This window comes from Asparagus officinalis, chromosome 7 (assembly GCF_001876935.1).
Source record: "Asparagus officinalis chromosome 7, Aspof.V1, whole genome shotgun sequence".
Classification (NCBI taxonomy): Eukaryota; Viridiplantae; Streptophyta; class Magnoliopsida; order Asparagales; family Asparagaceae; genus Asparagus; species Asparagus officinalis.
The window spans coordinates 15,862,746-15,886,546 of NC_033800.1; the positions used below are offsets into that span (position 1 = coordinate 15,862,746).

General features: G+C 35.2%; 2 protein-coding genes across 2 annotated transcripts in view; one reads left to right on the top strand and one right to left on the bottom strand.

The window, feature by feature from the left end:
- On the top strand, window positions 6,862–11,482 carry LOC109846736 (protein trichome birefringence-like 35). Its single transcript, XM_020415983.1, has 5 exons — window positions 6,862–7,075; window positions 8,830–8,870; window positions 9,954–10,153; window positions 10,244–10,396; window positions 11,015–11,482. Exons 1-5 carry the CDS (start codon window positions 6,862–6,864, stop codon window positions 11,346–11,348), a joined length of 942 nt encoding a protein of 313 aa, XP_020271572.1. The 3' UTR covers window positions 11,349–11,482.
- Window positions 11,892–23,801, bottom strand: part of LOC109846737 (protein BREAST CANCER SUSCEPTIBILITY 2 homolog B-like) — a 27,002-nt gene continuing 15,092 nt past the window's right edge. Inside the window, exons 19-26 of the mRNA XM_020415984.1 lie at window positions 23,738–23,800; window positions 23,484–23,666; window positions 14,934–15,073; window positions 14,799–14,861; window positions 14,481–14,697; window positions 13,928–14,095; window positions 13,687–13,795; window positions 11,892–12,370 (exon numbers count right to left, since the gene is read on the bottom strand). Coding sequence (XP_020271573.1) covers window positions 13,739–13,795; window positions 13,928–14,095; window positions 14,481–14,697; window positions 14,799–14,861; window positions 14,934–15,073; window positions 23,484–23,666; window positions 23,738–23,800 — 891 coding nt within the window. The 3' untranslated portion in view covers window positions 11,892–12,370; window positions 13,687–13,738. The remainder of the gene's footprint in view (window positions 12,371–13,686; window positions 13,796–13,927; window positions 14,096–14,480; window positions 14,698–14,798; window positions 14,862–14,933; window positions 15,074–23,483; window positions 23,667–23,737; window position 23,801) is intronic.

The window sequence follows — 23,801 nt, forward strand, 5'->3', positions numbered from 1 at the left end:
ACGACGACAATATCTGGAAGCGACGACGGAAGGGTTCAGATCTGAAGCTTGGGTGATGACGACGACCATGCCGTGACAGCGACGAGATCTGGAAGCGATGGTGATAACGGAAGAGTTCAGACCTAAAGCTTGGGCGATGGCGATGACCACAACCACGACGATAGGCTGCTGCAAGGCGGCAACGTCGACAGAGATTGGGGGATCTGGGCGACGGCGACTGCTCTTGGGGCTCTTGAGGTGACGGCGACGACCACGACCATGGCGACAAGAGACTGTGACGGTCGCGGTGACGACCACGGTGACAGCGATTTGGGTGATACGGCGATGACCAAGGTTTGGGCAACGGTGACACTTAGATCTTAAGCTTGGGACGATTTTTAGGGGAAATGAATGTTGGACCCTAGAGGGGGGGTGATTAGGGTCTTATGCTAATCTAATCTGATTTTATTCTAATTAAAACTAATAACAAGTTATCCTAGCAAGTATGAAATACAACAAGATATATGAGCTAGGATAAGCAATATGAACAAAGAGATATATCCTAGCAATGAGATATACTATGAGATATATGCAAGGATATACAAATTAAAGCAATGAGATATACTATGAGATATATGCAAGGATATACAAATTAACACAAGGGTAAAATAAATATAAAGAAAACAAGAGTGATAGTGTGCAAATAAACAATGCAAACACAACATGATCACGGAGTTCAGACCTTCCGTCCTACGTCTCCGCTCCCCACTCCCGGGGAGAAATCTATTATCACAACCTGGTTTTCTACGCTCACCCGAATAACATTTACACCTCATAATATCGGTTTTTAATGTTCACTGATCAACGTTCACAATCACTCACAATATCAGTTTTTAACGCTCACCGATCAACGTTCACAATCACTCACAATGTCAGTTTTTAATGCTCACCGATCAACGTTTACTCCTCACACTCGGTTTTCTAGCTCACCGAAAACTTTACAACACTAACAATGTAACAACAAATATGTTCTCTACAATAGATAAGAACTCAATATAACTCACTCTCAATTTTTACAACTCCCCACAACCCAAATTATACGAAGTATGAAAATACAATAAGCTCAATGATTGTGTGTGTAAGCAATAAGAAAAACAAGTCTAAACTCAATTTAATCTAGCAAAATAAATATGACACATTAATAAACTCAATTTAATCTAGCAAAATAAATATGACACATTAAGCATAAACAAGCTAGATAAAGAGTTTAAGAAAACTTCTCTAAAATAAAATAAATATGACACATTAAGCATAAACAAGCTAGATAAAGAGTTTAAGAAAACTTCTCTAAAATGAGAATGGAGGGATATAGATTGAAGCCCAAACAAGATTGATGATCTCCTCAAACTCTTGTGAAATTCTCTTCACAAACAAACTCTTAAACACTCTTTTAAACAAACACAAAACAAACTTAAATACTTGTTGAACTCTTTTAAAACATTCTCTTAGATTGTTATGAAGGTTAAGATCAAGGGGGTATATATAGCCACCCAAAACCTCAGCCAAAAACCCAACAGAAAAGACCAAAAAGTTCATAGAGAAACAGCTGGAAACTAGTCGTTAGAAGTTGAAAGACAGTTTGACGGTCGACTATGGAAAACACGCGGTCGACCGTGAGCAGGTCAGAAACAGATTCTGGGCTCGGGACATTAGCCGGTCGACCGTGGCGATTGACCGCGAGACTTGTTAGACCCTAAGGTCGCTATGAAAGAATCATAGGGGGGGTGAATAGAGTTTATGCTAATCTAATTTGATTTTATGCCAATTAAAACTAATTAACAAATATATCCTAGCAAGTATGATATGCTACAAGATATATGCAATGATATACAATATAAACAATGGTAAATAATATAATCATGCAACAATGACGATATAACAATATGCAAGAATAAATGTGCCAATGCCAAACCCAAACACAAGGAAATAATCACGGAGTTCGGACCTTCCGTCCTATGTCTCCGCTTCCCACTCCCGGGGAGAATCTACTATAAAACCCGATTTGGAAGTCGGAACTTCTCTACACACTCAGTTTTCTAGCTAACCGAAAACTCTACACACTCGGTTATCAACTTCTCTACACACTCAGTTTTCTAGCTAACCGAAAACTCTACACACTCGGTTATCAAGTCAACCGACAACTCTCACAAATCCTCACAAAGTACATACACAAGCTACAACCTCAAGTGTTGGTCCTCACGTATCGACTCCCTCAAGTGCTCAGAATTATCACCTCTCACTAGGCCACCGACGCCACTCCTCTCGGTATCGACTCCGTCCTCACCACACACTCCTCTCGGTGTAAAGTATATTACAAAGTGAACTTCATAATTAGGCACAATAACAAAGTGTTTGTTCTCTAATACAAAGTGAGAACTCAATGTAAGTTCACTCTCTAGGTCACAAACCCACAACCCAAATTATACTATGAATGTAAATACAATAAGCTTAATGGTTGTGTGTGAACAAGGAGATAATCAAAACAAACTAAACTCAATGTAAATCTAGCTTATGGAGATGATAATCAATAAACAATGTAAATACAAAACTAGAAATTGAGTTTAGAAAATTTCTCTATAGATAACAAGAGAGAGGGAGAAGAGTGAATGCTCAAACACCATAGGATGATCTCCACTTGCTCTTGTGAAATTATCTTCACAAACTCAAACTTGAAAATACTTAAAAGCTTTTAAACACACTTAAACAAAACTTTAAACCCTCGTTAAACTTTCTTAAAACATTCTGTTAGATTAACTGAAAAATGAGAGCAATGAGATATTTATAGGAACCCAAACAGGAAAAACCCTAAGAAAAAGACCAAAAAAGCCCCCAAAAAACACTATTGGAAACTAGCCGTTACTGTGCAACGGCTCTTTCATAAGTCGACTTATGAGTCTCTGGACTCAAGGGTGGTCGATCGTCGACCGTAAACTGATACATGAAATTTCAGGTTTGAAACAGTTTTTCTGATTTTAAAACTCTGTTTAAAAATATCAAATAAATTCCAAAAATTATAAAAATTTGGGAAATGATTATAGACATGATAATACACATGCTACAAAAACTAGTTTTTAAAAAGAACATCCCAAATAAGAAATATTATTATTTTGTAAAATAGTCCAAAACATGAAAAATGTAAACACATGAGTTTTGACATTTTAGCTTAACCATGTTTTGAAATATTACAAAATGATTTTGTAGACTTAATAAAAGATGTATATGATTGTTATTAAGTTCATAAACTAAGAAAATAATATTTTCACAAAATTACATATTTTACAAACATTTCAAAAGTAAATATGATTTCATTGAACTAAATAGAATTGATATTGATGAAATCATATATATGCATGTAAGTATGAAACAAAAATATGTTTTCTAATTATATTCAATTGTTTCATATTAAAACTTGAAAACTATCAAACCAAAATATATATTTATATATATAACTATATATATACAAAACCAAAACATGTATGTGTGTATATGATTGAGCTTAAAGTACTAACACACATAATATAAAACCTAAAACTAAATTTACACAAGCTTGTGATCTTCAACGAAGCTCTATCTTGGTATACTTGCGAATGAAGCTTGAACTTGAATCTTTAGCTTTGAATTACGTAGGCTTCACTCCACAATTCCGCCAACCTTCATTGGATATGATCGTGAATACGCAATTCTATCCATCCTCCAATGTATTTGTCTACAATAAATAACAAAACACAAACACTAGACAAACAATATTAGATGTAAATTGTTTGTTAAATCATCATCAGAACAAGAAGGCCAACAATGAAAACAACGGCCCTTAAACATCTATTTGTTATTTTGAGAAATTCATTGAAAGTTTGGGTTTGTTGTGTTTCAGACTAAAAAACAGAGTGGTTCCCAAACACGTTTTGTTTTTTTAACAAAACAAAAATGCCACAAACGCAGCGGTTACCAAACGCAGCCTTAGAAATCAATAGCAGCCACTGAAGAATTTAAAATTTGTAATTAACACCCTCAATATTTTAAAAACTATAAAAACACCCTCAAAAGTTTAAATAATAAAAAACATCCTAAAATTCTAATATTTCAAAACTTGCAAACAACAAAGATGAATTCAAGGGATAACCATCAGGCATTGAAAATTTAAAATTTGTAAAAAATACCTCAAAAATTATAAAAATTACAAAAAACTTCTTTAAAAATTTAAAATAATGAAAAACCCTAAAATTTAAAAACTCATAACCAATACATATCAAATCTCAAAATTATCAGTAGACCGCTAAAATTTTAAATTTTGTAACAAACAATCCAAAATTTTAATAATTGTAAAAAATACCTTTAAAATTCAGAGTTGCAAGAAATGTCATGACATTTAAAAAATTTACTATCACCATATGAAATATAGAATTACAAGCATCCAAGTTAAAATTTAATTTTTTTTAAAGAAAGAAACACTCTCAAAGTTTCAAAATCTGCAAAACACGCCCTTAAAATTCAAAATCACAAAAACGACTAAAATTTCAAAACTTAGTAAACAAAAGTAGTTGTTTGTATTTTTATTAAGATAGATAAATTTAACTTCTAATTTAAGATTTTACTATCCTTTTTCGACATCTAAAAATAGTCTAACTTTATCAAAAAAATAAAGGTGGAGAAGGATTGATAACATCTCAATAAAAAATAAAACAGAAGGAATGAAACGCACTATTTTCTGAATATTTATAGAATAGTTTTTTTGAGTAAATTAGGAATCTTTAGAAGAGATTTTCATAAACTTTTTACTATATTTATATGCTTATGTGTATGTTTTTATTATATAAAAGTGTACTAGAGTTAGCACTATTCTTTAATTTATAAATTTTTAAAGCCTATCAAGAATTAAGAACAAACTCCATATTATATTTTGTGTCATGGTAGCCCACTTTTAACCAATCATCTTGTCTTATTAGCTTTAAGTATTCATTTTCCTTTTATAACGCTATTTCTGAAGTATTTTTTATTTTTGCAGCACTATACTTTCTGTGGTCAAACTTGGTTTCATGTCGGTCTCAATGACGTGATAATTCAAGTTAATTTTGGATTACATTTATTTCCTGTCAATTCAATTATCATCATAAAAAATTAAAATTGGGTGTAGCCATTTAAATAAACATTAAATAAAATAAATAATCACAATGCTAAAGTTTAGAAATATAAGTAACCAAAAACCATCAAAGTGGAACCGAGGAACATATTTTAGTAAGAAAATAAATCAAATCTACTTAATCATGGTATTTAACCACGTGTATTGCACGTGCATAAAACCTAGTGAAGATAAATAGATAACCAGTTCCAACCATTTATGAAAAGGTAGGAGCTCGTCGAAAGTACTAAAAGTCTCATAAATTAACCTATAAAATGAAATTTTAGAGCCTCTTTGCAATTTTTTTAAATGAAAACTAAAGACTTGTTCAAAACAACCTCCCAAAATAAGTATTCAACTCACATACTTGACCTACAAAATGAAATATTAGAGCATGTTTCCATCGTCATATGAAAATTAAATGGGTCAATTTTGAGAAGTATTTTGTTCGAAAAATAAAAATAGAAGTAAAATATCTCAAAAATGGGTTAGGATCAACCTGGCTAAGTTTTGAAAAGTTTGTCAAACTAACCCTAAAGTTTTATTTGATAGCAACACAAAATTGTTCTAGGATTTATTCTAACCCCATTTTGGAAAATTTTGTGTTTTGCAAAAATTGAATCACATTAGCTCTGTTTTCCTTAGACCAAAAATTTTATCTTCAAACATGTTCAAAGTTTCCCACTAGTTTATTTTTGGCCTTGTTAGGATAAAATCGAGATATAACCAATTCTGACCTAGTTGTCAATGGTTGTCTGACACAAGCTGCTCAATCACCTTACAAGAATAAACAAAAGGTTAACGAAATAGAAAGAAAAAAAAAGTAACTGAAATAATAATCAAAATAACTATAAAAACAAGAGTACGATGTAAATCTCGTCACAACTTTAAAATTTTGTCTTAACGAAAGGCATACTTGACATGATACCAGGCAACCAAGTTCAAATCGCATCTACCACTAAAAATAATCCACTTGTTTGAGTCCGATTTCGATCACATGACATGTTGGGTACAATTTTATTAGTGTCCTTTGCATAAAGATTTTTGAGGAGGTTTGGTGTTTACTTAATCTGACCAATTAATACCATGTCAAAGGGAGGTGGATCAAATCTATTCGTTTATATAAATAGGAGGATCAGAGAATTCCTATTCATGCTACAGTAAATTCAACAGTAAAATAATTACTGTATCATAAACAGTAATATTTGTTACTGTAGCACACTGAAGCACTGTAGTAATTTTAAAAATACGAAATACTGTAACAATCAAAGGAACTTATGATTGCTGATATGCATAGTAACACTATTACTGTAGCTCGCGAGAACACCGTAGCATTTTCAAAATGCGAGATACTATAGCTTTTAAGAAACATGATTGCTTTAGCATGAAAAAAAATTATCATGCTTTGCACGGACCGCAAACTAGTAAAATTAGAAAGGGGTAAACATTTTATCATAATGAGCAAAATCTAATAAATACTTCCTCTTATAGACCTTCCTGATTAAAAAAATAAGACCTCCTGCTGCCATCCAGTGGCTCCCCCTTCATTGATTCCTCCGTCGGAAAGCAAATCCTAGTCTTCACACGCACAAGAAAAGGGCGATAAAAAAAAAGAAAAAAGAACAGGAGAAATCTAACAGAGCCTCAGTCTTCAAAGAGAAGAAATCTAAACAGAGCCTCGGCCTTCTCAATTCTTCATTAGAACAATGCACAAATGGAGCAGAAAGAAAGCCCAGCTCTTCTTCTTCCTCTCCCTCTCCGCTCTCTTCATGCTCTCTTTTCTTCTTCTCACCACCCACAGCACCGGAACTGCGGTCCAGGTGGGGCCCAACGGGGCTTCTAGAAGGTCCCAACCCTCGTTCCCAACTTACGTCACCACCAATTTCTCCTCTCCTCTGTCTGACGGGAATCGGGTCTTGGGTAATTTTCTCCTGCTTGGTCAAAGCCGCCTCCTTTTTCTCTGTTTGTTTTTGATGAACTGCTCTTTGTTCCGTGGTGTTGTGGATGAAATGAGTAAATGGGTAGGGGTTGTTTTTATTGATTAGTTCAGGGAATGGTCCAAGTTGGCGTCTTGCTGATTGTTGTTGGTCCTCTGATCTAATGCTCTAAGTTGCTGAAATGGTATTTACTAGAATTTTGGAGGTTTCTGCGGTTTAATTGAACTCGGTAGTGAATTTCATACTGATGGAATAAGACCTTTATAACTGTTCATGATTAAAGTTCGCCGGTTTCTTTTCCAGAAATTTGAAGTGTTCTCTTGGATTCGATTGGGATGAATAATGCCGATAGGGGTATTTTTAATGGAACAAGTGGATCCATGATTTTGGTCGTTGAGCTAATTTCTGTGCCTTTTTTGGGTCAGATTTTAGAAATGGGTTTAGGGCTTTGGTCAACTTCTTTTGTTCTCCGAATCTCTTGGATTTAGGTGTTTGTATGAACTTTCACTTTCTTCGGGAAGCAGGTCATGCTCAAATTCTTGCTTTATTTGTCCTAACATCTCTTGCGTCCGCACATTCAAATGGATTCTGAAGTTTGATTGCTTATTCATCTCTTTCACCTACCATCCCTTGGATTCAGTTGCTGAAATAAGTATTTTGCTTTTCTTCTAGATGCTTCAGATTGGGCTAAGGCCTGTACATCTACCAAGAGCTACAATGGGCAATCAAACTTGGAATTTGTTCACAAAAGAAAGAATTCACGAAAAGATGAACAATGTGATATGTTTTCAGGGAGATGGATATATGATAATGTATCATACCCATTGCAGAATGAGGCAGGGTGTCCTTATATGTCAGATCAGCTAGCTTGCACCAAGCATGGCCGACAAGATACGGAGTATCAAAAATGGCGATGGCAGCCTCATGATTGTGATTTGAAGAGGTGGGATTTATTATGGAAGCATCTTTGTTTTTTCTAGTAGACCGAATGTTTTTCTTATTCTAGAAGCTGAACATGAATTTTGCCCTAATTAAGTCTTTCTGTTATCTATTTCCCCCCTCAGTTTACGAGCTGAATGAATAGATTTTCTTTGGTAGGAGAAATAGATACGACTGACAAGTGTAGTATGAGACCGGTACTAACAACATTACCTTAGTAACTTAGTTGAAACTTGAGAAGGGAAATGAAGGCATTTGAGTAAACATATCTGCAGATATACAACGTTAAGTGGAAATAATTTTAAATTTTATCTGTATCTGTTTTTACCTTTAGAAACCTTTTTGTGTCAGCATGAGGAGTACTGTCATTAAAACAACGCGAGACAATTGCTGCCTTACTCCTTGTAATATACGATTTGAAGATTGTAATACCTCTAATTGCTACTACTGTTGATCGGATGGACTAATTTCAAAATAACTTAAGAATTGGGAGACTCAATAGCAATTTCAATGATTTGAGAAAGTTTCATAATATGATAAATTTAAGGGACTGTATCAAAAAACTGTTTTTGTTTTTTTTTTGTCTGTAAACGAATAAAGAGAATGTGTCTGTATGGTAACATTATGGTTTTGTCGATCCAAGTTTAAGCTCTAGATTGCTGAATGTGAAGAACAAAAATTACTGATTTTGCTTCTTCTTGCCTTCTCTTTTCTGTATTTATGAAGATGGAATGGAGCAGAAATGTGGGAGAAGCTGAGAAATAAGCGGTTAATGTTTGTGGGTGATTCACTAAATAGAGGGCAATGGATATCAATCTTTGACTATTTTCAAGGCAGAGGTAAATTTAAACTTGTCTCTTAGTAACAATAGCTTATAATATATTTACCCAGCAGCCACTGTGATGGACTGCAATAAATTGTGTTTACTTACTGGCATATTTTCCATTACAATTTAGTGATACACAGCCTAAGTAACGTAAGTAGGTGTAGTGACATTAATGCTCCTTCATTTTATGGATATCTTTTACGTATATGGTAAGTGAGAGCAAAGTTAACTTTCTAATAGAAAAGAAGACAACATATTTAGAACTTTCCATCCCCAACAAAACAAAAAACACAAAACAAAAAACAAGAACCCACTACAAAAAGAAAGCACCTGTACTACTTACAACAAAAATAAATGGTGGTTTTAATGAATCTCGACGTTTACTTAAAACTTGAAACAGATGGAGCTCTAGCTAGTTGGTTGGCACTTGTCACTCATGAGTAAGTTGAAATATCATATTGAATGTAAGATGACATGTTGGTATCTGGCGATGGAAAATTGTTATTGAAGAAGTAAAAGAGAAATATTCATCTCTCAGTGAGATGTTTTCATCTAAAATTTTATAACATGGAAACACGTACTTTGATAGTTCAAACTTGGAATCAGATGGATATAAGTTCCCTTTAAGGAAACATATGGAATATAAGTTGACAGTGAAAGTTATGTAACTAGAATTTCTAAAGAAATATTCAATTTTTTCTCAATTTTTTCATTACAGTGGTGAGTGGTATTCTAGATCCTTTGATGGAGAACACCTATCTTTGGATAGTAACACTCATTGAACAAATATCCAGAATCATGGATATTGTGAATTTTTATTGTAATGGGTTAATAATTGTTTGTTTATACTCTACATCCAATCTATACAATTTTGGAATGCACAAGAATTTTCTCTATGTCATACACTTACTGTTGTGCGTGTCATTTGCCTGTCTAAGTTAAAGTGCAATATTTTGTATGGTTCACTAACCCTCTGGCTTTATAATGCTGCATAGGTATACATCTTCTTTTTTTCTTTTCCTTTTTTTTCTGTGTGTGCATGCATACGCGCAAGAAATATCTGCAGTTGAACTGAGCAAATCCTTTCATCATGCAGGAATATAATGCCTCAGTTGAGTTTTACTGGGCACCTCTCATCGTCGAGTCAAATTCAGATGATCCAGTGAACCACAGACTAGACCATAGAATCATCCGTCCAAATTCACTTCTCAAACATGCATCTGAGTGGGAGAAAGCAGACATACTGGTGTTCAATTCTTATTTATGGTGGAGAAGCGGGCCAAAAATAAAACTACTGTAAATTTAAACTTCCTTTAATCTTTTAACAGCAGAAAGTTTTTTTAATTGATATTTATTATGTTTCATAAGTTTGTTGCTTTTATGCAGATGGGATATTGATGATACAGCGAATTGTGAAGCTGCAGATGGTGTTGATGCAATGAAATTAGCTTTAGAGACATGGGCAAAGTGGGTTTTTTATCGTATGAATCCTATAAAACAGCAAGCCTTTTTTGTTACCATGTCCCCTACCCATCTCTGGTAAGTATTCATTAGATTTTTAAAATTATTGTAACCAACACAGTAGGAGAATAAGGGGTAAATTTCGGAAAAAACCCTTTGTAGTTTGGCCTTTTTGGAGATAACCCCCTAAACTTTATAAGTGTCACTTAAACCCTACCCTCCCCAAACACACCCACCCGAGAGAAAAAGAAAACCCAAAAGGGGTTTTGGGATTTAAATAATTAAAAAAGAAATGGAAGGAGTTTTGTCCATCAAGGGAATATTTAGACTTATGTGATTTTCATATGTGCGGTTAGATCTAACGGTGTTAGTTAGGAGTTGCCTGACCAAACGTCAGGGAGGTTAAGTGACAATTTTTTTTGGGTGGTTTGTGTGTTACTGGGTTTAGTGAAACGTACTGTAGAATAAAATTACCTGGGTATCTTATGATTACCAGAAAATTAAATTTTATGTATTAGATTATGTGATCAGTGCTTTTGATGAAAATTTCATTTTTTCTTTTAGGCATTTGCCTGCTGGATTATTATCATAGAATATTTGAAATTTTCCTCTGTTGAAAACATCCATAATGCAAAAAATAGAAAGAACCACATCACTCACTCTATATATTAACATCTCTGCATATTTTCCCTCCAGGAGCCGGGAATGGAATCCAGCAAGGGAAGGAAACTGCTACGGTGAAATGACTCCGATAAACGATAATGAAGGTTACTGGGGTACTGGCTCAGACCTCGACACAATGAGAATGGTGGAGAAGATAATGAATAATTTGGGCTCTAGGGTAAAGGTTATTAATATCACTCAGCTTTCAGAGTATCGAAAAGATGGCCATCCTTCAATTTATCGGAAGTTTTGGGAGGCATTTACAGAGGAGCAGCTCTCAAATCCCTCGAGCTATGCTGATTGTATACACTGGTGTTTGCCTGGAGTTCCTGATATCTGGAATGAGTTGCTCTTCAATTTTTTGTGACGGTGTACGTAGAGTGGTAATATACATATATAATTTTGTCTTTGTTAACACAGTGGAAATATGTATTTTTTAAACAGTGGTTGGCTGTTAACAGTTTCTTTTCTTTCAATTTTACCCTTTTAATGATTCGCTAACTGTCCTTCAATACTTAATTTACTTATGAATATATTAACGTAAATTCATCTGCTATGTTTAGAGTAATGACAGCCGATGGTACTGTGATCTTGTTAAATTGTTCATTCTCCTCCTGTTATTTAATCAAATTCTGAATTTAACCCTAGGCCAAAATTTTGGCGAACCCGAACCATTTAAATATGGTGATAATAGCACAAGTGGCGAAAGTTGTGAAGCAAAATGATCTCGTGAGAATAATGAAACATCAAATGTGCACAAACTCTCCAGCATTTGCAATTGGGCATAAGTTCACACCCCAGTTAACAGGAGCACAATGCTATTCAGTATGTTTAACATGAGAAGGGTGTGTTAAATTGAATACCGAAGCGGAAAAAACTGCAAATGATTAGAAAGGAGATTACACAACCAGATTAAAAAACTTTTATTCCAGAAATACTACCAGTACATGGAACAATTGAACATATATACAAAATTGAGAGTTGCTGTTAGCGTTCTCAGATTTATAAATATTATCTGTTTCAGCTGCTACACTATCTTGAAAACCTTCCTTATTATATTCTAGCTACAGGAACAAAAAGTACTAGCACTTGAAGCAGCCTCTTCGTCCAAATGTTCTTCCATCCCCTTTCATTGGACACCATGCTATTAGCTATATGAAAGCTATAATCTTGATCAGCATAGTTTTCGACAGAAGTCATGAGCCCGAACCCTGCTGCAACTCAAACTGACAAATTTCCAAGCCCAATATCCTGCGGTAACTCAAAATTCCAAGAAACATTGCGCTATACAGACAATGGATAAGTGCTGATAGAATTGCATTTGCTGGCTTCTGGCACATCATGGGGCATTCATCAAAGCCAACACATTCATTTTTCCATGTAGAAGAACTGTTGTCGCCAAAGGCCAATACAAATTAAAGTTAAAAAAAGGGACAAAAGAGGTCTCTGTTTGCTGAAGTCTTAAACTTCATCCCATCCAAAATAGATAGAAAGATCAAATAGCTGATTATAGGTTCAATATCAAAATGAAATAAAATTCCCTTTTGTCTTTCAAATACTTAATTCCTTTTCAGATCCTCACCTAAGCTACAATACAGAGAAACTGCCTATTCAGAGATACAGATTTCAAGTTGTCAACCCCATGGTTATATGCATTGTTTAAATCAGAGAAGCTCATACAATTTCTGAACTTTAATAAATAAATATCAAGCTTCAGTTGATCACAGAAAAAATATGGCGAACACTGCTGTGTACTCCACTGCACAAAAAGATGTGGATAAGCATACTAGATCTCTTTGAGCTAATTTTGACAATAGAAATGCACCACTTTGGAATCAGATTTAGAGCATGAATATCATAGAAAGCCTGCTGTTTCAACCCTCTCATGTACAGACCATTTGTTTTTAAGGCACTAGTTCTCTTCTTTTATAGGGTCATGTCAGGGCCTATTTGATATGTGACTGCAACGGGGAGACATCATATAGACATTCATTTTCGATCATAAATCTTCAAATCTCATTAGTGTTTTCTCGTGGCAAGTTATGGGTGATTACCAACACTAGCATGATATGACTTCACTCCCATATTTAGGTCCTTTCAGTGGAATTATCATTAAGGAGGATTACTGAACTGTAAGAATCAATTGTAGCATGCAAGTGATCCTTCTATTATTATGTATGCTAGTGAAGGTTCAAGGTTTTTTTTCCCCTGGCCAAAAGAGGTGCTTATAGGTGCTTATACATTTTGTTTTCTTTTTGAGTTAGAGGTATTGATAATAGTCCACTCTATTTTAGCTATAGTAGCAGGTTTTAGATAATTTATAGTAGCATAGAACATTCCACTTTTGGAGCTTACTCTTTAAGGCTGTAGATTTGTAATATAAAATTTTCACATGGCATTAACAAAGGATACTCCAAACTGTTTCTTACATTCTCGTCAATTATGGCTGACATGCATATATCAAACTGAAAGGAAAAATAGCAGAATATTATCTGATCAGAAATGAAAGTAGTATAAAAATGAATTTAGGATGAAACTACGATATTCATGGGGAAAATTGCAATCAACAGAGGTAAACTGCACTCAACAGCGGTACATACTTTCCTGTACTTAAAAAAAAAAAAGAAAGATCTTCATATAGGCATGCACAATCAAATATATGTAACTAGCCGAATAAATAGATGAAGTTATACAGGGAAGCTTACTTTAATTGTGGAATATAGGTAGAATAAAATCTCAAAATAGAATGTCTTATAATTAGCTTCGCTGACCATCAACAATACATAAAATCCTCTCCCTAAGCTTTTGCATTATCTGCATCACATTAAGAAAGAACAAACAAATTATGGGAATAGAAAATACAGTTAAAGATTGATCCTCTCCTAAGAACTCAATATTTATTTTAGAGAAATGAGGGAAGAAGCACATCTATACACTCAATATTACCGAAGAAGATGTGTTTGACCAGTGGTTATCAGAGCCTGCAGCTTCCTTAAGGTGAAAACTTTTTGGAAGGTTATAGCAAACAGAATATGTAGAATTTTCTGTTGCCTCAGCTACCCAAAGATGATTCATCTGGTCCCTTGCCCGCTTAACAAGATTACAGAAGGAAACCTATGGCATGTATAGTAAATCTGTAAGTTGGAGCACAACAAACAACTACAGAAATCATTTCTTTTTAAGTTAAAATAGACGGTGATCATAATGAGTGGTGTTGAGCTATACTTTTTCCCAACAGCTAAAGTAAATAAATCAATGAGAATATTCAAAATCACATAGTAATTTGAGAAATGTTTAGTCACATATATGTTGCTAAACCATAGATATTAGAAAGAAATCATTAAAAATAACAGTGACAACTTGAAGATTGCAATTTGCAAGTGGATGAGAATGTTCAAGAGCCAAGAGCAAAAATAAGTAAGAAATGAATAATAAAATAAATCAAAAAAAATTCGAAGTCAGAGCTCATAAAATTTATATGCAAGAAGTGTTCACATACTGGTGTCCCTACAAGGCACTGGCTGAGTAGCCCAGAAAGATCATTATCATTGACAGGTGAGCAAAAGCTGACAGCAAGCAAACAATCATACAGATCTTCAAATGTTACTTCTGAGCTGCACTTGGATCCATCTGTCACAAAAATCCACTGTTTTTTTTGGCAACCAGATATATAAACCTCCCCCACATGCACGACCACAGCAGCAATATCAAATTCACTAAAACAAGTAAAAAATGAAAAAAAAAACATTACTTAATCTCGTGAACTCATAAAAATTAAAAGAGGATGATAGGAAAATGACATAAGGACAATAATCACCTTGCTAGGGGCACCTCACCCAAACTTGACACTAGCACTGGTCTCCGAGGGGTGAAAAATGGTCTAGAAAGGAAAAAAAAGGATGAGTCTACTTTTGTTTCTGGATTGATCAAGAGCAACAATACAGGTCCTTACTCAAATTTCTCGGATGTTGATAGCATGGGTTTCCACATTGTAGAAGATCCTCGACCTTGTAGGTAAAGGATATCAGAACCAAAATTCAGTGGCATAAGTCCCGAGACAGAATATATCTGCCCTTCCACCAGATCAAATTTCTGTTCAATAGTAATAGACAACTAAAATAAATAAATCATATACTAAAATTTTCTTGTCAGCTTATAAGAAGTGGGAGCATTGATAGCACTCTTCAAAGGGGACAATATTCTATATCAAAGAATAATGTCAGCTTATAAGAAGGTTCGCTATACAACCAGCCATGCTGACCACAAGAACTGAAATAACCTTTGATAGTCATCAAATGAATTTTTAGCAAATTGGCTTGCTATCTTATTTTCCAAACAAAATATCAAACTTTTGCTATTCCTCCTATGAACTTTTAGCAAAATTAGCTAGCTATATACATTCCAAATACAACATAAAAAAACTTATACATGTTGCATGCAATTTTCTAATGGATGTGTAATAATCCGATTTTGATAAATTTATTTGGTGTCGATCCTCTTGTGATCTGTCGGAGACGTAAGCAACATGAAGATGGTAAAATAGAAGAATGGTGTGAAGATATGTTGTTACTTAATCAAATCTTCAAGTAGGAGATTGTTGAAAGTGACATCAATCTAATTGTTAGGCACCGTCCCTTTTGTGAGTTAGGCAGAGTGAAAATATTAAAAATAATAATATAAAATTAGTGCATAGTGATTTCAGCTGCCTATAAATAAGGCTGATCAGAAATAGAAATCATAACAACAAAAACCAATCTCCACATATTGAAGAGTGAGAGAAAAATATAGAGAGTTTCTCCTTGAAAAGAAAAATTCTAACTCCTAAGTTTTTTCTCATGGTGGATTCTTCTATCCTTGCCTGTGGTTTTTACCCAAAATTTGTTTAGAGGGTTTTCTACGTAAATCTGTGTGTTCATTTTATTACTTATGCTCTACTATTCGCCGGGACCTTGCTCTGATATCACTTGTTGGGACAAACCCAGATCAGATCTGCCTTTTTGTTCTCCCAGTAGCAATATTATATTATTGCTCTTGCGGTGTATCGACATCTAAAGTTGAACCTTTCGTAGTATCAACTGGTTCAACATGAGCGTCCTCAAACACTCCCCTTGAAGCTGAGCTCTCTAGCTCCACCTGCTTGCTAGACTCCTTTTCAGTACCTATGATATCAATAACAAAATCCTTTCTCGGATGAAGTATGAATTTCTCATCAAAAGTGACATCCCTACTAATAATAAACTTAGGTGATTTAAGATCAGAACATCACAATCTACATCCCTTCACCCCAGTAGCATATCCTAGAAAGATATTTTCTTTGCTCTAGATTCAAGTTTACCATCATTAACATGAAAATAAGCAGAGCAACCAAATACTCTTAAATGAGAGTAATTAGTAAGGACACCGGACCATATCTCTTCTGGAGTCTTAAAATTAATTGTTGTGGAAGGAGATCTGTTTATCAAATAGCAAGTTGTATTGACTGCCTCAGCCCAAAAGTTTTTTTACAAACCAGGATTAGAGAGCATGCACCAAACTCTCTCTAAAGGTGTTATGTTCATCATTTCTGCAACTCCATTTTGCTGTGGCGTATGCCGAACTGTACGATGAAGCACAATACATTCATTCTTGCAGAATTGATCAAACTCTGTGAAATAAAACCTTATCTCATTGTCGGTTCTGAGGCGCTTTACATTTTTTCATGTCTGCTTCTCAATCATAATCTTTCATGTTTGAGATAGGTTCATTATTAAAGGAAAAGAAAATCATGTATGTAGGTTGAAGAAATCTATTTTTCATGTTTGAGCATTGTTACTCTAGGAGTAAATATAATAGTTGTGTTTATCATAAAAAGCTCAATGATGGTTCTTTTGTGTATTTGCTTTTGTATGTTAATGATATGTTGATTGCAGCTAAAATATGTTATAAATCAACGAGTTGAAATCTCAACTCAAACTTGAGTTTGAGATGGACTTAGGAGCAACAAAGAAGATTTTGGGGATAAAGATCCACAGGAACAGGCGAGAATGAAGTTTATTCCTATCTCAGGAAAAATACATCAAGGTGTTGGAAAGATTTGGCATGCTTGATACCAAGCCTGTGAAGACTCCGATTGCTGCTCATTTTCGTCTTTCAGCAGATTTGTCACATCAGACTAAAGAGGAGCAATACATGTCTTGTGTTCCTTATGCGAGTGCAGTTGGAAGAATTATGTATGCTATGGTCTGCACTTGTCCAAATATTTCACAAGCAGTCAGTGTTGTGAGTCGGTATATGAATAAGCCTAGAAAGATCCATTGGCAGACTGTGAAATGGGTACTTAGATATTTGAGAGGATCAGCTAATATTAGTTTATATTTTGGCAGGAACACATAATGTTAGAGTCTACCTGACTCCAACGTTGTCGAACACACAACATTGGAGTCTACCTGACTTGAATGATTAGTTCATCATCAACCTAACAAACAACGTTCTCACGGACAATCTAGTCTTCGACAACGTTGCAACCGCTATTCTAGAAAAAAAATCGACAAGAGAACAAGGAAGACAGACATACAAGTTCGCAACAAACAGAGGCTTTATTAGTGACGAGAGGAAAATCAATGGAACGTGGCTTCAGTGATAGTCATACCCATGGTAGATCAAAATTAAAAAATATCAAATGGTACAATTGTGGCAAAAGAGGACACGTGAAATCGGAGTGTTGACACAATAAGAAAAGTGATGATAAAAAGTCTTCAAAGCCATCAACATCTCAAAGATGCGTTGTCAGCACGTAAGATGATGGTGAAATTTTATACAGTGGAGCAATCACTATTGATGAATGCAGAAAGAGGTTTGCTAATGTCTGGCTTCTGGATTCAGCAACCTCCTGGCACATGACCTCCCGGAGAAAATAGTTCCACAAATATGAACCTATCTCAGGAGGATCTGTATTCATGAACAATGATTATGCCTTGGAGATTTATGGTATTGGCACAATCAAAATTAAAATATTTGATGGTACAATACTCACCATCAAGATGTTCGACATGTGAAGGGCTTGAAGAAGAATCTATTATCTTTAGGTCAATTAGATGAGCTAGGATGCAAAACCCATATAGAAAGAGAGGCGCTTGTGATAAAAGAAAATATAAATGCAAATATATACATGCTCAAGGGAGAAACCCTACAGAAAGCTGATTCATTTATGTCATTAACTAGCTACGGAGAAGCACAAACCATGATGTGGCGTCGTAAATTAGGCCACATGTCAGAACACTTGAAGATTATTTCCGATCAGAAGCAGATTCGTGGACTTAATTCGGTAGATCTTCCATTTTACGAGTATTGTGTTACAAGCAAGCAGCATCCACTGAAATTCAGCACATCAAGTTCTAGAAGCAATGCTATTCTAGAATTAGTTTATTTTGATGTATGACAAACACCAGTTATATCTATGGAGCAAAGTATTTTGTGTCCTTTATTGATGATTACTCCAGGAAATATTGAGTGTATCTTATCAAGAAGAAGACAGATGTGTTCTCAATCTTTAAAGCCTACAAAGCGCGATTCGAGCTTGAATCTGAAAAGAAGATCAAGTGCTTGAGGTCAGATAATGAAGGAGAATACACAGACTGTGAATTTCTTACATTTTACAAGCAAGAAGGCATCAAAAGAAAATTCAGTACTGTTTATACTCCTTAACCAAATGGAGTGACAGGCGAATGAACAGAACTCTGTTGGAAAGAACAAGAACAATGTTGACAACTGTAAATCTGGATAAAATCTTTTGGACGGAAACAGTAAAAACCACCTGTTATATGGTGAATCGATCTCCATCAATCGTAATACAGATAAAAACACCAATGAAGATGTGGACCGATAAGCCAGCTGATTATTCCAACATTTATATATTTGGAAGTCCAGAGTACGTAATGTACAATGCTCAGGAGATTACAAAACTGGATTCAAAATCCAAAAAATGCATATTCTTAGGGTATGCTGATGGAGTAAAGGGGTTTCGCTTGTGGGTTCCTACTGTCCGTAAGGTTATTATCAGCAGAGATGTTATCTTTGTAGAGAATCAACTACAAAATAAAGAAAAAGAAAGCAGTTCAAGGAAGGACTTTGAGACTATAGCTGTTCAAGTAAAAAATGATCCAAATTCTTCTGAAATAATACCAGAGCATGATGTACAAGAACCAGTCGAGTCTGAGGCTCCATAAGTTCGAAGGTCAACTCGTGAGAGAAGACCACCAACTTGGCACTTGGAGTATATTATGGAGAGTAATGTTGCATACTGTCTTCCAACAGATGATGGAGAGCCACAACTTTTTATGAAGCTATAAATAGCACAGATGCATCTTTGTGGATGACAGCAATGCAAAAAGAAATTAAAGCTCTCCATAAGAATAAGACTTAGGCAATGTTGTAAAAAGCGGCAAAAAGCGGGGCTATCGCGACGCGAATAGCGGAAGTGGGGCATCAGCGCTACGCTTAAGGCATTAGCAGCGTGCTTAAGTGATAAAAACCGCTTTGTATTCGAATTGCGCGGTTTAGCGGGTTTTAGCGGTTAAAAACGCTAATACTGCTATTAACCGCATCAAGTTTTAAACAAGAATTGCCCCTGAACCCGACCCGAACCCGACCCACGTACCCACTAAACTTAAACCCCTCAGTTCCCGAACCTGTGTGCCCTAGCCGCCTATCACGTACTCCCAAGCTCCCTCAGCCTCGCCACTCCCCCTTCATCTCCAACCTCCGAAGAAAACCCCATCGAAGAAACCCTCACCCTCCCTCAGCCTCGCCTCCCTCCGCCTTCACGACAATGAGGCCCTCTTCTCCGCCTCTAACGACTCCCTCTCGCTAGCGACGACCGACCTCCAGTTCCAGCAACGACAACCTCCAAGCTCCAGCGACAAGCTCCAGCGTCGACAACCTCTAGCTCCAGCGACGACAACCTCCAACTTCCATCGACATCCAATGGTCTAAGCTCCTCCTCCGACAACTTCCAGTTCCAGCATCGACATCTCCATCTCTGTTGCCAAGGCTTCGTCTGCAACAGAGAAACAGGTAATCAACTCCCCTTAACTAATTATGATGCAAATACTTAATTGTACTAGCCATTAGGTCTGGTTGTGCGAGAATGTCAAGCTTTAATGCCATTTTGGCATGTTTATATGGATGTTTATATATCTTTGGTTGGTTTCTTGCATGTTTTTAGATGTATTTTAGATTAAGTAGCATTGAATTCTGATTCCTCTCGATTCTTAAAGCTGATCTCTCTTATTGAAAGGATAACATACTATTTCATAGGAATAATTTTAACAAATCTGGAAGGGAAAAGAAATTAACTAAACTTTTTTAAACCTCCTTTTGAGAAAATTTCTTTCTATGCAATGTCGAGATGACATGAGTTTAGTCCTCCAATGTGAACATGTTCTGATCGTACTTTGTTAATATTATATAATTATTACACATCTATTTCATGTTTAGGCATCAAATATGCATTTATAGAATTTTTAGATTTTTATATGATTTTTCTTATTATTTAGAATATTTAAATATATTTATATTTGACCGCTATTTGACTATGCATTATTTGCCACTATTTTACCGCAATAGTCCGAAATAACCTTAGCGGTACCTCACCGCGACGCGACGCGATCCGCTATCAGCAACCTTAGACTTAGGTACTTGTGTCACTGTCACAAGGAAGGAAGAAAGACCATTGGAAATAAATAGGCCTATAAGATCAAGCGAAATGGCAATTCAAGTGGAGCAATATGGTGATAGATTAGTGGTAAAAGGATATGCTCAAAAGGAAGATATTGACTTTAATGAAATATTTTTTCTTGTAGTTCGACTTACAACAGTTCGAATAGTCCTGACTATGAGCGTTATATTTGACTTACATCTAGAACAACTAGATGTGAATACAATATTTCTTTATGGAGATCTTGAAGAAAAAATTTACATGCTCCAACCAGAAAGTTTTAAAGAAAAAGAAAAAGAGAACTTAGTTTGCAGATTGAACAAATCTCTGTATGGTCTACAGCAGGCGCCGAGATATTGATACAAGAGATTTGATTCATTCATCATGAGCCTTGAATACAACAGACTTAATTCGGACCCTTGTGCATATTTTAAGAGGTTTGGTAAAAATAACTTTGTTATCTTATTATTGCATGTTGACGACATGTTGGTTGCAATCCCCAACAAAAACCGTATAAAAAAATTAAATGTACAGTTGGCTAGAAAATTTGAAATGAATGATTTAGGATTTGCAAACAAGATTCTAGGATTGTAAATTTACCGAGACAATTAATAGGAAGATTTGGCTTTCTCAGAAGAATTATTTAAAGAAAATCTTGTGGCACTTTAACATGTACGATTGTAAGTCAATTTTTACCCAACTTTCTGTTAATTTTAAGTTATCCTCCAGCATGAGTCCTAACAATGAAGAAGAGAGGATGTAGATGTCTCGAGTATCGTATGCATTAGTAGTGGGAAGTCTTATGTTCACTATGATTTGTATAATACCAGATATTGCACAAACAGTAGGAGTGATTAGTCGATACATTGCGAATCCTGATAAAAAGTATTAGAATGATGTAAAGAGGATCCTAAGATACATTAAGGAAACCTCAAATGTTCTCAAATGTTGCATTATGTTATAGGGAATCAGATTTTTATTATCAATGGATATGTTGATTCTGATTATGCAGGTAATCGTGATAATAGCAAATCCATCACAAGCTATGTGTTTGCACTTGCTGGCGGAGCTGTAAGCTGGATTTTAAAATTACAGTCAGTTGTGGTTACTTCAACAACAGAAACAGAATATGTAGCAGCTACACAAGCTAGTAAAGAGGCGATATGGTTAAAGATGGTGCTGGAGGAACTCAGATATGAACAAAAGAAAATTTTTTTTTGTGACAGTCAGAGTAATTTATATTTGGCAAGAAATTCAGCCTTTCATTCAAAGACAAAACACATTCGAGTTGAGTACTACTTCATTCGTGAGAAAGTGGAAGAAAGAATAGTGGATATGCAGAAAATTCACACCAAAGACAACCTAGTAGATTTTTTTAACAAAAGTAATCAATACTGATAAATTTATTTGGTGTCGGTCCTCTTATGATCTGTCGGACACGTAAGCAATATAAAGATGGTAAGGTAGAAAGAATGATGTGAATATATGATTGATACTCAATCTAATCTTCAAGTGGGAGATTGTTGAAAGAGACATCAACCTAATTGTTAGGCATCATCCCTTTTGTGAGTTAGGTAGAGTTTGAAAATATTAAAAGAAAATAATATAAAATTAGTGTATAGTGATTTCAGTTGCCTATAATTAGGGCTGATCAGAAATAGAAATCATAACAATAAAACCAATCTCCACATATAGAAGAGTGAAATGAAAAATAGAGAGTTTCTCCTTGAAAAGAGAAATTGTAACTCCTAAGTTTTTTCTCATAGTGTATTCTTCTATTCTTACCCGTGGTTTTTACCCCCAAATTCGTTTACGGGGTTTTCCACGTAAATATGTGTGTTCATTTTATTAGCTATGCTCTACTATTTGCCAGGACCTTGCTTTATTGGGCCATGGGTTTGTCCCAACAGATTTAACAAAGAAGACAGTACATTGCAGATTAGAATTACGAAGAAAGATTAGGGAATAGGAGTTAAATTTTACGAACAGAACTGCAGAATAAAGTCATGTTCTTATATATGAAAGTTAAAGTATATGTATGGTTTTTTTTTGGTGGTTTTGCTGAATACATATCTGGAGTAGACTGTATGGATATTCAGTTGCTTTTCAGTGAAATGTTTGAAAGTTCAAATCACTTGGTGAATCGAGAGAGAAGAGAACCATGAAGAAGTAAGAAAGCTTGAACCGTGCTGGTTCAGAACATTTATTAGTGAAGATGGTTTAAGATGCAAGATGAACTCAATAACACTAGAAAGCAAACTAAATTAATGGCAAAATATGTAGTTATTGTGAGGAAGAGACAATAGAGTTGGAACCATTGAAGAGGATGAAAATTAGGTTCCAAATTGCAATATCTAGCATTTGGAATAATAATAGATTTTTATCTGCCAGTTCCAGATTCAAATGAGTTGTAGAGAGAAATGAAAAGAAGAATTCATAGCAGCAAGATCATGTTATACCAGGTATTGCTTGTATCATTAGCCTACAAGAAATATTTTCCTACAAATATGACTCAAAGTTTTAGATGCTTGGCACGTATAAGGTGGGTAAGTTATGCCTCCTTATTCCACTTTATACGAGAGCCTTAGAGAATATGTTGAGATGTGATACAAATTAATGCAGCACAAAGCTGGGAAGACTGCGTATAATTAATATTCTTAAGTTTTCTGCATAAAGATCAAGGAAGAGTGCCAAAGATTCAAAATAACAAGGAGTGAAGATAAAAGATTGCACTGGCATTTTCTCACAAAAGAAGAAGAAGAAGAAGACTGCAGTCACACTGCAACAGCAAACTCATTGGGTCCTTACCTGCTTCTCAGTAGGATTCCAAATTGTTATTATCCCTTCCCTAGGAGGGCACCTCTTACGTGAGCATTTGCTGGTCAAGCTGACCACTCTCACCCTCATAAAAGGTGTAACATCCCTCAAGCTAAGGCCTGCATCTTCCAAAGCTTTCTCAATCTTCTTTTGCATGCTAGATTGTCTGTTAGCCTGAAATTGAACCTATGCTCAACAACATTTACTAGATAAATCGATTTGTAACATAATTCTCAAATAACTACCTCTTGCTTCAACTGGTAAGTTGAAAAAGACGCCAGTTGCTCTGAGCTCATATCTGCCATTAGC